Source organism: Pogona vitticeps, chromosome 4 (genome assembly GCF_051106095.1).
Source record: "Pogona vitticeps strain Pit_001003342236 chromosome 4, PviZW2.1, whole genome shotgun sequence".
In the NCBI taxonomy this organism is placed as follows: domain Eukaryota; kingdom Metazoa; phylum Chordata; class Lepidosauria; order Squamata; family Agamidae; genus Pogona; species Pogona vitticeps.
The window spans coordinates 4,102,251-4,116,258 of record NC_135786.1 but is presented as its reverse complement, the minus strand read 5'-3'; the positions used below and the strand labels follow the sequence as shown (position 1 = coordinate 4,116,258).

General features: G+C 49.0%; 1 protein-coding gene across 1 annotated transcript; it reads right to left on the bottom strand.

Annotated features, from left to right (window-relative positions):
- Positions 1-7,561: 7,561 nt before the first annotated feature.
- On the bottom strand, positions 7,562-13,270 carry TMEM74B (transmembrane protein 74B). The gene is made up of 2 exons (XM_020778515.3): positions 13,139-13,270; positions 7,562-9,291 (listed from the first exon to the last, which is right to left on the bottom strand). Exon 2 carries the CDS (start codon positions 9,249-9,251, stop codon positions 8,553-8,555), a length of 699 nt encoding a protein of 232 aa, XP_020634174.3. The 5' UTR covers positions 9,252-9,291; positions 13,139-13,270; the 3' UTR covers positions 7,562-8,552.
- Positions 13,271-14,008: the final 738 nt, after the last annotated feature.

Below are 14,008 nucleotides of genomic sequence, written 5' to 3'. Positions count from 1 at the left end.
TGAGGTCCCAGCCCCCCCCCCCCAAGAAGTGGTTGTGTCTGTGTGTGTGTGGAATAAAGAACATTAGCTGTACCAATAGCGGGGGGGGGGGGGGTTCTTTCCATCTCTCCTGTTCTGATCTGATGACCCAAGACTTGTAATAGGGACCTGTTTCGAATTCCTCCCTTCTAGGTAGGAGCTTGGTTTTTTGTAATTAACTGATAAGATTCAAGTGGTGGCTTTTGATTGTTTTCTTGAGTGAACGGGGAAAAGGGGGGAGTTAATTAAAAAATCTTTCTCTGATTCTTCTTGCCTCTTTTTTTTCCCCCTTGAATTTCTTGGCCCTAAAGTTGTTTTCTTAACAATAAAGCCTATTGAAACAAGGTATGATCCGTTAGACAACCTGACCACCGATTTCTGCAAGAGATGGGCAGCCGGCCAAGGGCATCGGGATGCTGCTTGTGCTAGAGGCAAGCTATTTTGTGGGGAGTAAGACATTTGTAATAGGTTTTCTCCGTTTGCTCCCATACCCTGTCCTGCGCAGAATTAAGTAGTTTAGTGAAATTTCTTCACACAGGGATTCTGGGAGTTGAAGTCCAAAACCTCTGGGAGGCCAAAGCCTGCGGTAGCCCATCAGGTGAAGTGAGACAGGGCGATCTGACTCGAAACTTCTCATTCAGTCACAGCTATGATTCTTTAGGATGTTCTCCTGGACAACAGTGGTGTAGTGGAATCACGATTTTGACAGCAGCTGGGAGAGAAATGCATTGCCTGTGGGAGTGGCTTCGTCTTGAATTGGCAATCAAGAGCCATTAGCTGTACAAAAGACCAGGTCCTCATTGGTTTGAGAGCCAGTGACCTACAATTTTGGACTCTTCTTTGGTAAAGAATGGACTCTCACAATGAATATTTGCATTTCCAAATCAACAACAGCATCACTGCTGCGCAAGAGGTGTTTAAATGAGGGGTGTGGGTGCTGCTATCTCCGTTTCAGACTTTGGAACTCCCTCCCACTGGAGGCCACCCTAGCCCCATCTTTGCTCTCCTTCCGCAAGCAGGCCAAGACCTTTTTCTTCAGGCAAGCCTTCCCTCAGTAACCAGCTTACCTGTGTGTGATTTTGAGATGGACTGTTTTCTACACATGGCTGCTTTGACTGTGTATAGTGTTGCATATGCTTAATATGGTGGTCATTTCAGCCTTTTAGGTAATTGTATACTCACTGTTCTTATCTTTAAATACTGTCTTTTAATGATGTAAGCCACCTTAGACCCTTTTTTTAAGGAGAAAGGCGGGGTAAGATATAGTTTTAATAAATTATATACAATTTAAAATGTTGTAAATAAAGTTATTTAAAATAAATAAATATATTTTATTTATTTAAAGTATCTTTTATCTGACCTTTCTCCTTAAAAAGGACCTGCATATGTCTTGTGTGCATGCGTCTCAGGCAGAGCCACTACTCTGAGCAGCAAACAAATCATAATAACAATCCTAATAACACCCACATAATCAGTAAGCGTGAACTATAATAACCAAAAACAAAATAACTAGTAAAATAAAAATATTAAATACAGTAATATTAGGCAGCAAAATCAGGGCAGGCGCATAAACAGAGGGAGCAGGGGAAAGCCCCATCGATCAGCAGGATTAGAAAGAGATCCTAGAACAGATCATAAAAGCGGTCATGCAGTAATAACTAAAAGCCAACATGGATTTCTCAAGAACAAATCCTGCCAAACTAATTTGATTTCATTTTTTGATCAGGTCACCTCCCTGATAGACAGAGGGAACGCGGTAGATGTAGTATATCTTGACTTCAGCAAAGGTTTTTTTGACAAAGTGCCCCATGAGATCCTGATGAGCAAGCTAACGAGGTGTGGACTGGATAGATGAAGTGTCGGGTGGATACACAATTGGCTACAGAATCATACTCAGAGGGTGATGATTAATGGGTGCTTCTCTAACTGGGAGGAGGTAACTAGTGAGGTACCCCAAGTCCTGGGCCCGGTGCTCTTCAATATTTTTAATAATGACTTGGATGAGGGAGTGCAGGGAATGCTTGTCAAATTTGCAGACCTTACAAAATTGGGCGGAATAGATAATACCCTTTAACAGTGGTCCCCAACCTTTTCCAAATTCCGGACTGGTTTGGGGTGTGCTCGTGGGTGTGTGGGCTGGGCATGTGGGGGGGAGTGTGTATGTACGGGGGGGGGGGCTTCAGGAGATCTGTCTCCGCGGCCCGGTTATGCCAAGGCTGTGGGCCGGGGTTTGGGGACCCCCCCCCCAGAAGACAGAAACAAAATTCAAAATGACCTTGATAGGATGGCGCACTGGGCTGAAAGCAACAGAACGAAATTCAACAGGGTTAAGTGTAAAGTATTGCACCTCGGAAAAAGAAACCAATTGCACAGTTACAAGATGGGGGATACCTGGCTCAGCAAAATGACGAGTGAGAAGGATCTTGGAATTGTCGTAGATCACAAGGTGAATATGAGCCAACAGTGTGATGTGGCTACAAAAAAGGCAAGTGCTATTTTAGGCTGCATTAATACATAGAAATATAGTTTCCAAATCCTGCGAGGTGCTAGTCCCCCTCTATACAGCACTGGTTAGGCCTCATTTTGAGTCTTGTGTCCAGTTCTGGACACCACACTTCAAGAAGGATGCTGACAAATGGGAACAAGTTCAGAGGAGAGAGTCAAGGAGGATCAGGGGGCTGGAAACCAAGCCTTAATGAGGAAAGGCTGTACGAATTGGGCATGTTTAGCCTTGAGGAAAAAAGGCTGAGGGGTGATACGATAGCACTTTTCAAAGACTTGCAAGGCTGTCCTACAGAGGAGGGGCAAGATCTTTTCTCGATCATCCCAGAATGCAGGACACGCAACAATGGGCTCAAGTTAAAGGAAGCCAGATTTCGGTTGAATATCAGGAAAAACTTACCAACTGTTAGAGCAGTACGACAGTGGAACCCATGACTTCGGGAGGTTGGTGAGCGCTCCAACGCTGGGGGCCTTCCAGAAAAACTTAGACAACCACCTGGCAGATCTCCTTTGATATGTATTCCTGCCTTGAGCAGGGGGTTGGACTTGATGGCCTTGTAGGCCCCTTCCAACTTCACTTTTCTATGATTCGGTCCATCCATCATCAGCTCCCTCCCTCCCTTCTTCCCTCCCTCCCTCCTTCCCTTTTTTCTTTCTTTTCTCTCTCAACCAGCATTGTTTTGTGAATAGCCCAAGATGACCAATTTCAGGGGCCAATGAAGGAGTCAGGACACACAATTATAGCCCCTGATGGGAGAACTTCCCTGTTGGTGGGTGGGTGGATGGATGGATGATCTGTCTGTCTGTGTTTGTCTATCTGTCAAGAATATTTTTACCCCACCTTTCTCCTTGAAAGGAGCCAAGGTGGCTTGCATCATTAAAATGACAATATTTAAAAGCTAAAAACAATAAGTATACAAGTATTTTTTAAAAAAGAATTAAACAAGCATTATATTAAGAAGGGTCAATGAAATCAATACTCAAAACACATTTAAAACTTGCATTCTGCTCCAAGGTCCATTTAAACGTATCCCTTCATTTGCACTGGAGCGAAATGTGTCTGTGGCAGTCACACTACAGACACTTCACTCCCTGCAGATGCTCGCACGCACACACACATACACACACTCTTGAGTTGGCCAACTTCCTCGAGGGATCCTGATCTAAAGCATCCCCAACTTAATACCAAGCTGATTCCATTAAAATCTCTCCCAGAAAGAGCCTTCACATTATAATACAAAAGCTGAGCCAGGGCTCCCTTGCCAATAAAGGAGGCAGTCTGCAGATCTAATCTCTTTAACAGCTTTCAACTCTTTTTCAAGGACATTTAATCTTCTTGAGAGTGAAAAGCCTTGATGTTCACTCAGCAGATTTGCTTTTTGGCTGGGGACCTGATGGATGGCTACCTGACTCATGCCAAGGGTCATAGAGGGAGGGGAAGGGTTCTGACCTTTCATTTCATTACTAGAGATGGGGACAAAATTCAAAACTGGCAACTTGTTTTGATCTGCTATTCGTCAAGGTTAACGGATCAACGAATACGAATCTACGAATATTCTTCGACAAATCAATCTGTTGATTCATCTGCACTTTAAATGGATATAACACCGGCCCCCAACTACCTAGAGACACCACATTTGCAGGGAAGTTTCCCCAGACGCTTTCCTACAACTCCTGAAGGCTTGATGAACATTGGATCATGGATTCCCAAGTTATATGGTCATAAAGAGGTCCCCCCAAGGAAAGTTCCCCCCAAGTACTTAGAGACTCCAGAATCACAGCAGAGCTTCTTATGTCTTCCCCCAACATGCCTGCCAACTTTGGTGAAGATTGGATATCGGACATCTGAGTTATTCACCCACAAATTGGGTCCCCCCAGGAGAGTTTACCACACGGCACAAAAGTCCATTCTGCCTACCAGCCGCCAATCAGCTGATCAGAAGCCCATAGGCAGCCACACACACATACACACAGCCTACCCCATGCCCCTTTCCCTACCTTAGCCACCACCCCACTCCCAGCAACACCCCCTTACCTTAATAGCTGCTGCCAAAGTCTCCATCAGGCCTTCGTAGCCACAGCATGTAAAAGGAGAGATTGGCTGCCCTTTGCAAAGATGGCGGCCGTGGCTTCATTTAGGGTAGGGAAGCTGCAGGTGCCATCTTTGCAAAGGGCAGCCTGGATTCCCTTAAGGCAGGCTATAGAAGAGAATCATAAGGTAAGTGTGGGAGGGATAGTCCCTCTTGAATTGGCCTTTTCAGTTACACTAGACGCTGTTCCAAGACTCCATTCAGAGCACGTGACCATCGTCTCTCAAGACTGAAGGGTGCCTACTTACTTATAAGATAATTGAGTTGGAAGGGCCCTCTAAGGCCATTGAGTCCAAACCCCAGATCAATGCAGGAATCCAAATCAAAGCAGATCTGACCGAGGGTGGTCTAAATTTCTCTTGAATGTCTCCAGTGTTGGAGCGCTCACCAACCCCCCTTGAGGTCATGAGTTCCATTGTCATACTGCTCTAACGGTTAGGAAGTTTACCTGATATTCAGCCAAAATCTGGCTCCCTTTGACTTGAGCCCATAGGGCTACCTTTCAGGTATTTGAAAAGTACTGTCCTATCTTCCCCCCAGTCTTCTTTTCTCAAGGCTAAACATGCTCGGTTCTTTTACTCTTTCCTCACAGGGTTTGGTTTCCAGCCTCCTGATCATCCTCGTTGCCCTCCTCCAATTTAGTTCCAATTTGTCAGCCTTCTTCTTGAATTGCAGTTTCTGGAACTGGAGTAAGTCATGAACAAGATGCTGGATGCATTCCTTAATATCAAAAAGCAGGCTAGCTTCTCAGTCTTGCAGAACAGCCTCCATTTTGGAACTTTGCCTCAATGTCTGGCCAGGATGAACTTGGGTCTTTTCTGCTTCTTCCTCCATTAAAGTTCAGCCATGCCAACCCGCTGAAGAAGTCCCTACAGGACTTAATACCTAGCCTGTTTTAGAGAGCTTGGTGGGACTACACTGACTTTCCTTTGCACCTACAAGGACCATAAACCAGAGTCAGGAATGGCCTACACGTTCCATAATCCTTTGCCCAATATGGCCACTGGCCATACAGGTTCTGGTCTTCTTGGGGGTCGTCATCCAAAAAGTAATTTTCCTGTGTGTTGCTTTTAAAATCAGAAAGCTGTCTGTACCCTTGTAATGCTGAGCCGGCTAGCTTCCAGCCATCACCATCAGCTGGTAACTAATCCCCACACCTAAAATTCACTTACAACAGGAATCAGAATGATTGTTTCCAGACCGGCCGTTGCATGTTTATCCTGAGGTGCTAAGCCGTATTTAATGGCTTCACTCCTGGGTAAATGGGTTCAGGGCTACAAGGCCATTTGTGCACTAAGAAATACATGCAGGGGGGAATCTGAATCACACATATGGACTTTGTCCATTCATTTCCCACAAATCCCATTTCCAGGAGAGGTGACATACTGGGCCTTAAACCTACAGGAGTTCCCTGCCTTGCAGCCCATACTCCACAGAATGGAAGGATAGAATTGACCGTTTGTTCCCAATGAACAAGTTACAGCATGCCGGGATTTGTTGATCATGACATCCCATTTATTTATTCCAAACTGGGAACAGCAGCTTGGCATTTCCCAGCAAAGACAGGTGAGTTTATTCAATGTGCGGGACCCCAAAGCATTGCACACACTCTGATGTGGGTGTCTTGTGTACCCCTGTCTGTTTATGCCACTGGAGGCGGGTGAAGGCAGCGCCAGCGTGAGTCACAGATCTGAACCAAAGGATTCTCTGTTTCGACCCCTAAGGAAGGCAATGCCCTTCTTTTGCCCTGGGGCTGCCTTCCCACTTCTGAATGAAGAGAACAAGAAAGTGACACGCCGAAATTCTCACATTGGTGAAAATGTTGCTATTTGCTTTTCTGAATCCCTCCAACTCCGCCACTGACGTGAACAATATGAAGCTAAAAGTGGAGCTGAAAGATGATCCAGTTCAACGATCAGGTGGTCTCAATAGGTGTGTGTGTGAGAGAGATTTGCAATGTTCTGTTGAGAACATGCACCTTTCGGTTTCTAGACAAAATGTTTCTAAAGACTTTTAAGCCATGAACCAAGACTGTTGCGAAATAAGCCAGATGACGAGAAGGCTCTCCGGAGCATATCTTGGGAGGACATGAGGAGAGTCAACCAAGAACCGTGTCAGCCCTCGATTCTGGAAGCAGTTCAACCTGGGAGATTTTTCTGGAGATTGGTTTTCTCCCAAAAGACTCCAACCGCACCACCCAGGTGTCTCTAGGGCCCAAGAAAGTGGCCTGTATCACTATAGGCTGCAGGTGAAGGAGCACGCCTTTCGATTATTTATTTATTTATTTATTTATTTTATTTTATTTTATTTGTTTATTTATTTATTAAATTGGGAGCCCTCCTTTCTGCCCCAAAATGGTACCCAAGGTTCACACAGACATATGGCGCTCACAAAAAGAGAGACACGTAAGCAAAATAAATAAGCTAGGCAATCAGATCAGAGGAAGGTACGGAAAGGAGAACGCCGGGCTGGAATCTTGCAAACCTAGGCAAGCGCCCCATCAGTCAGCCTGGGAGGGTACCATCCAGACTCGACCACCTTGTTTTGCAGCAACTGCTGATCTAATCCTGGGATAAATTAACTGTTGATTAAAGGGTCGTTTTTAGCCCCTTCTGCTCTCAACCACCTCCCCTATGATACTCCTTTCTCCCATTCCTAATTAGAAGCAATTTTTAAATTATAGGAATTCCTGGGAAGGGAAAAGGGGGGTAAGACTGAATGGGAAACCGACGTGGCACAAGCGACTCTCCCATGTTCTGAAAGGATATTTTCCCTATAAGATCTTTAACTCCTGGTGGTAGCGAATCTCTAGTATGTGGCTGCACATGTTTATGCATGGCCCACTGCAATGGTTTTAAATGTTTAATGTTCTCCTTTTCTCTCTCTCTCTTTTTTTAACCAGCAGCCATGCCTTTTAGAGGTCACCTTTTGCTCGCCTGCGCCAGAGTGACTTCCATTTTTAAACACCCTGCTGACATGCTTCCCTTTACGCCGGCCACGTGCTGGCCTTCATTAATGATGCATGCTCAGCTTTCGAGATGTCATTTCATCCCGTCGCTGCAGCCAGCCCTTTTCCTCTTCAAAGGCAGGTGATGTGGCAGGTTCATGGACAAGGAAGAGGAAACGGAGTCACGGGGAGGCTCCTGGAAATGGCGGCTGGCCTCTTTCTCCTCTTAATACGTGGGGAAGAGTTTTGAGCACGGCATTCTTTATCTGCGAAGCCAGGGGGAATCTGGTTTGCTGGTGAGGATCACGTGGGAATTCCACCGAGGTTTTGCTTCTACAGAGAAAAAGATTCACCCGTGAGCTGATCTTTTGCTGGGAACCCCAAAGAAGGTTGTGATTTCAGCTCGGTACACCTTCCGGATGGAACTATTGCTAAGACAAGAGGGTGGCCTAGCTCAAACGTACAGACCGTTAACCGCACTTGGTCAGATAGAAAGAAGGTCAAAAAGGACCTCTGATATGTGGCTTTGGCTCAGTTTCATCCATGTAGGCTATTTGGTTGTAGAACAATCAGAAAACTACTGGGAATGGACCGGAGGGGTCGCAACTCTGCACTAAACAAACAGCAGAGAGGCAGGCAGGCCCCCATGTTTTCTGGTCTCTGTGTTTAAGAAAGGAGTTCCCGGCCCCTGTCAAATACAAAGTAATATTTGGTTTCCCTTCATTTCACCCCTGGGGACATACTTTTGTGAGTGTGAGCAATTACAGGCATTGTCTGCATCTGTCTGAGTTTGGATTCAAACACCTTCGCCCAAAGTCTGTCTCTTAGGATATGAAATATCAATAATTGGTTTCCTCCATTTCGATGCACATCGTTGTCCTTAAAATGTGGGTGCTAAACTTTCTTTCCATGCCAGAAAAGAAGCCTTATCTCACTGATCTTTCCAGCAGGAGTCCTTGAACCCTAAGGACTTGACCCGATTCCCCACTTGCATATCAGCAGTCCTGGCTGATGTTTGCCGTTTCTGTCATCGGAACGATTTCATTCTCAACCAAGGTTTGCCCCCCTTCTCCATTCAGCTGCCTCATCCTCAAGTTTATGGATCCGTAAGTCTTCCGGGATGCTCGGGAAGCTAGGAGGTTCCGCCTCCTGTAGTATTCCCCTTGATAGATGGACACCATCAGGAGAATGGAGAGGAGCATGCCCCCGAGCGTCAACAGACCTAAGCCAGCAATGATGCACTTGTCTAGGTGGGACCCCAGGCGGGCATAGTACATCTCCAGTCTTTCCATCTCTCTGGCAGACACGGTGTCCGGATCAACGCGGGCCTCCCGTGGGATGCTGTAAGCCACAATCACCAGCAGAATCCCACTTACCAAGAACACTAACGCCAAAACGAAGACGTTGTCCACAGAGTTCTCACTTCTGCCCAGCAAAGGGATATCCTCTGAACGAGGGGAGAGGTCTCCCCTCGGGGGTACTGTCTGCTCCCTGGAGCTGATTCTTGTGCCCTGGCCAGTCGTCCGGAAGGAAGTTTCGGCCTCTTCCTCTTCCTCCTCCCCCGGGTAAGAGGCATTCTCCAGTCCTGCATGGGGAGCTCTCCATGGTGCTGGAGGTTCCCCCTCAGGGGTTCTGTGGCTGGGCCCTGGGCCATTCCCCAAGACGGTCAGTTCCAAGGGACGTGAGGACGCCATTCAGACACAGTCCACTGGAACATCCCTCTCAGTGCTTCATCTGCTAACACAGAACAACAGAGAGGAACAGAATCAGTGAGAACTGCGCGCGCTCTGGCATCAATCCAACAAACCCCACATCTCCTGAGGCTGCCTAATTTCTGGAGGGCAGGGGGAATAACCCTCGACACGAACCCTATCTATCCTTTAGGATGTTTTTTCTTTGTTGTTTCCCATGTCCATCTTGTAGCACAGTGGCTCCCAACGTTCTTGGACTGCAACTCCCAGAAGCCTTCACCTCACCAGTTGTGTTGGCAAGGGCTTCTGGGAATTCCAGTCCAAGAATATCTGGGGTCCAAGGTCGGGAGCTGCAGTTGGTCCCGATGACAACAAAATGTTGGACTTGATAATCTTTGGGTCTGATCCAACCTAGCATTTCTTCTTATATCCTTCCGCCAAAAGATTGCCCGTTCACCAACTATTCCCATTTGCCTTAAACCTACAGCAGAATGGGGTGACATCTTTTCATTTCCTTCCCCTCCTAAACTCTAAATGGTCTCTTCTAAATTATGCAAAGCATGGAAAAAATTAACATATGGGACTACAGCACTCAGAACTTCCCAGCCAGCATGCATGACTCCTCCCTGGGACAGGGGTGTTTGCTAGGAATTGTAATTTAATGCAAAATATTTTCATCCCTGCTCTTATAAAGTCTGTCTGGTCACCAGAAAACACTATTTCAGTTATTTGCCCATAGAAAGTCTGGGATGGCTCATTGTGCCCATTGGAGCATGCTGATGGCACACAGTTCTCGTGCTGATGGAAGGCCTCCCAGTTGCCCAGCCAAAACCCTTCTTGAACAAGGAAAATCAGTCCTAAAACCTCTGCTGATGACTGTTAAACAATTTGCCCTTTCCTCTGGCCCAGTGGTTCCCAACCGTGGGTGCTCAGATGTTCTTGAACTACGAATCTCACAAATCCTGGCTAGCACAGCTAGTGGTGAAGGCTTCTGGGAGTTTTAGTCCAAGAACATCTGGGTCACCCAAAGCTGGGAACCACAGCTCTAGATTATTTCTATTAAATCTAGACCACCCCTGGGGAATCACACAGAACAAGGTATGTTCTATGTGGCACGTCTACAGGAATTTCCAGGTGGCTCTCATGTCCCACCTCCCTACCCCAAGACTTCTGCTCTTCAATCTAGACATTTCTATGTCTTCCAATGTTCACTGTCTTCTTCATTTTCCATTCTGCAGTGGTATCGTCCTTCTCTGAAAACTCCCCTCCCAACCCACCCCTTCTGTCTCTACATCTTTCTTGAGGCCTGGATCCCCATAACTAGGCACAGAACTCCAGATGGAGTTGAACGAAAGGAGAAGTAAAGAATTAACAAAACAAAACAGTACAATTTGCCACAATTCAGAAAACGGCAGCTGTGTCCATGCAAGCCATAGCCATTCATCCAACTCCACCCAGCTCTACAGAGGACGAGTTCACCTCTTTTGAGAAGCTGGTGACCAGCCCCCTAAGTTCTCCCTCCCTCCAGCAAAGGCAGAGTCTACAGTTCAGTGCAGCTGTCCCAGTTTTTACTGCCTCGTGCTGATTTCTACTCTCTCTTTTCCCTTCCCTCTCCTTAGTGCTGAAATACAGAGTATAACCTCCGTAAGGCCATGATTCTGAGGCTTTCTTTGTCTAATAGTCGGTGGACGGTACTCAATCCACTCCCTCTTTAGTCAGGCCATTGAAGGAACTATCCAAGATGCTGAACCTATTTGGGCAGAAAGGTGTAGCTCCTTGATGATCTCCTGTAAAGGTCTGATAAAACCCAGAGTGGATTTACTGCCTTTGGGACCTTGGAATCATAACTGGCCAAACTGCTTATGTCCCTCTGAAGAGAACCTGCTTCTCATGTGAAAGGTATGGGCTGGTGGGCAGTCAAAACATATCCCCCACCACCACCAACTTCATTGTTGATGAGATAAACAGTGCAGAAGCAGGCAGCACATAATCTAGGATCCACTCTCCACTTCTGACATCATCAGCAGCATCATCATCGTTACCATCTTCTACAACATCCTCTTTCTAAGGAGCTCAGAAACACATCCATGGTCACTAGCTTTGGTAGATTACGCCAAGACAGGTGTGGGAAACTGCTTTCTGCTGAATTCTATTTTGGAGACATGGGTTGGCGAGGGGGGGCATGATTCAATAGAGGGTAGAGCCAGGGTGAAAGGAGGTGGGACCAAAAAGGACCCAGGCTATTTCAGGGTAATGTTCTCACTGCCAGCCACTCAACTTTGCAGACAGCGTTTCAGCCTATTAAATTGGAGTGGGGGCGGGACATGTACAAAATCTTGGGAGTCAGAAAATCACGATGTCATCAGGAAGGAGGTGTGGCCCCAGCGGGAACCCAGGCAGCCAAATTAGAACCTATGGAAGGGCAGATTCAGCACCACAGCTCGAGGGTGCCCACCCTGGTCCAAAAGAACCCAGTTGGCCCAATGCTACCCATGAGCCTCTTGACTCATGGGTCACCAATAAGAGCCCCAAAATCTAATCCCTATGACTTTCCTGTGCTATAAACTGGATTTTAGGGTCATCTCTGCAGTTGTGTGAAGAAAGTGTAAGCTTCCATGGTCCTGGTTGACAAGATCTTGGGTCTTGTTCACATAGATGTTGCTACTGTGCCGTTGCTCAAGTCTGCAGGTGAAAAAAAATATGTGCGCCTGGCACACCACCTTTCTGTAGGAGGGGAGCATAGGAAGAGGTTAAGCAAAAACATCATGAAGAAGGCAGCTGAGTCAACACCTCTTGCCTGTGGAGCTAGAAGAGACAGGTCACCAGAAATGGATGAGCATGGAGGGGTCCTTTTCTGGGCACATAATAAAAATAACCGTCTCTGCAGATCAGTGTGGTTTTTAGTGTACTTCAGCGAGTGTTAGGATGCTGGACTAAGATGTCAGAGGTCTGGGTTCAGATTCCTGCCCCCCCCCACCGCCCCAGCCATGAAACCCCCTGGGTGACCTTGGACCAGCCACATGGTCTCACCCTAATCTACTTCATGGGGATCTTGTGGCATAAAATGGGAAGGAGGAGAACCAGAGATGCTGCCTTGAAGTCCTTAGAGGAAAGCTGGGATATTAATATAACCAGTAACAACAGCAAGAACAACAAAAAATTCTTCCACCTAACCCGCCCCTTTCCTTAAAGGCACCCCCACAGGCACAGGACTGTAGTAGCTGCAGCTCCGCCCGGGATTCGGGCTTGCGAAGGACCCAGGCGTGACACCCCTTCCTCGCTCCGCCTGGCTGCGCATCACCGCAGCCCACGGACCCACGCGAGTGGGAAGGGTCTGCGCGGCGCTCAGCAGAAGGTGTGGCCTCCACAGCACCAGGCTTGTAGGGGGGGGGACACTGAACCTTGCAGAAACTGTGGGCTGTTTGAACCTTCGACTCCCAGGCAGAGGCGTTCAAGGGCTGGAGCCCTCCTCTACAACCCGCCCGCCGGCTTGCCACCTCTCCAGAGCTCCGGGGCTGGGCAGGGTCTTTCCGAGGGATCGGACTCCCATCGGCCCCAACCCCACTGCCGCCGGGGGAGGGGGGAGATGATGGGTTATGTAGTCCGACACCCACCCACCCCCAGGGAGAGAGAGAGGCTGCTCTGCGGCCACCTGTCTCCCACCGGCCGGTCGGTGGAGGGAGCGTGCCTGGCTCGTCCATTCCCGCACGCGTCCTACGTGCCGGGCAGGATTAATCCACCGCTGCTCTCCCTCCCGGCTCCCTCCTCACCCCTCCCGCCCTGCCCCAGGCTTGCTTATCCTTCAGGAATCTTTTCTCTCCCACCCCACCCCAAACCATGGGGGCCCGACGAGGGGGGGATCGCTGTCTTCTCCCTTCCCCCGACCCTACCTCTCCTTGCCCGGCCCGGCTGCTGGGCTACCTCGGGCCGCATGCTGCCTGGCGAGGAGCATCCAGCGGCGGCTCCTCCGAGCTGGGGGGCCTCCTCGCGGCAAGCGACCATGGATGCTGTGGCTGATGCTGATGCTGCTGATGCTTCGCCCGTGGGCTCCTCCTCCTCCCTTCCTCCCTCCCCCCCCCACGATGGACCAGCCTGAAGCTTGGAGAGGGGAGGGAGGAGGGAGGGGCGAGCTGCTTGCTTAATGGGCGATCAGGGACTGCGCGGCCGTCTTGCCGCCGCCGCCGCGCCCCCTGGCGACCGCGCCGGGCATTGCGGCAGCGGCGGGCATCGCAAGGCGCGGTCGCTGTCCGTTCAGCACCCGCGGCCCTCCGCGCCCGCCCCCACTCCACCCCCCCACCCCCTCAAATGCGGGGGCTCCGTCCTTGCAAGGAGCCCGGAGGGAACGGCCTCTTGGTTTTTTTTGGGGGGTGGGGTACACGGAAGGGTCCTGTTACGTTTTCTTGCCCTCCGTCCCCGCAGGACGCACAAAGAGATCGTCCCTGCTGCCCGGCTGGCTCCCTCTTTTGCAAAACAGGCTGCCTTAAAACACACACACACACACAAAGAGGCGTAGCTCCGTGGTTTGGGCAGATCTGGCTGCGGAGCCCGGAGGCTGGGAGTCCGATTCCCAGCCGGGCCCCCTTGAAACACGGGCTGGACCCGATGAGCCCCAGGGTCGCCTCCAGCCTCTGCAGTTCTAAGATGACCGCATCCCTTCCAGGCTCCCGGACCCGCATCCCATAGATTGTGCAAAGAGCCACGTCCCCTCTTCCTAATCCGGCCCCCAGGGCCCACCGGCCGACGGAGGGGGGGACGAGAGG

What these genes read in the sequence shown, in the direction of transcription:
- TMEM74B (XM_020778515.3), bottom strand. Translation starts at nt 9,251, where the DNA reads ATGGCGTCCTCACGTCCCTTGGAACTGACCGTCTTGGGGAATGGCCCA.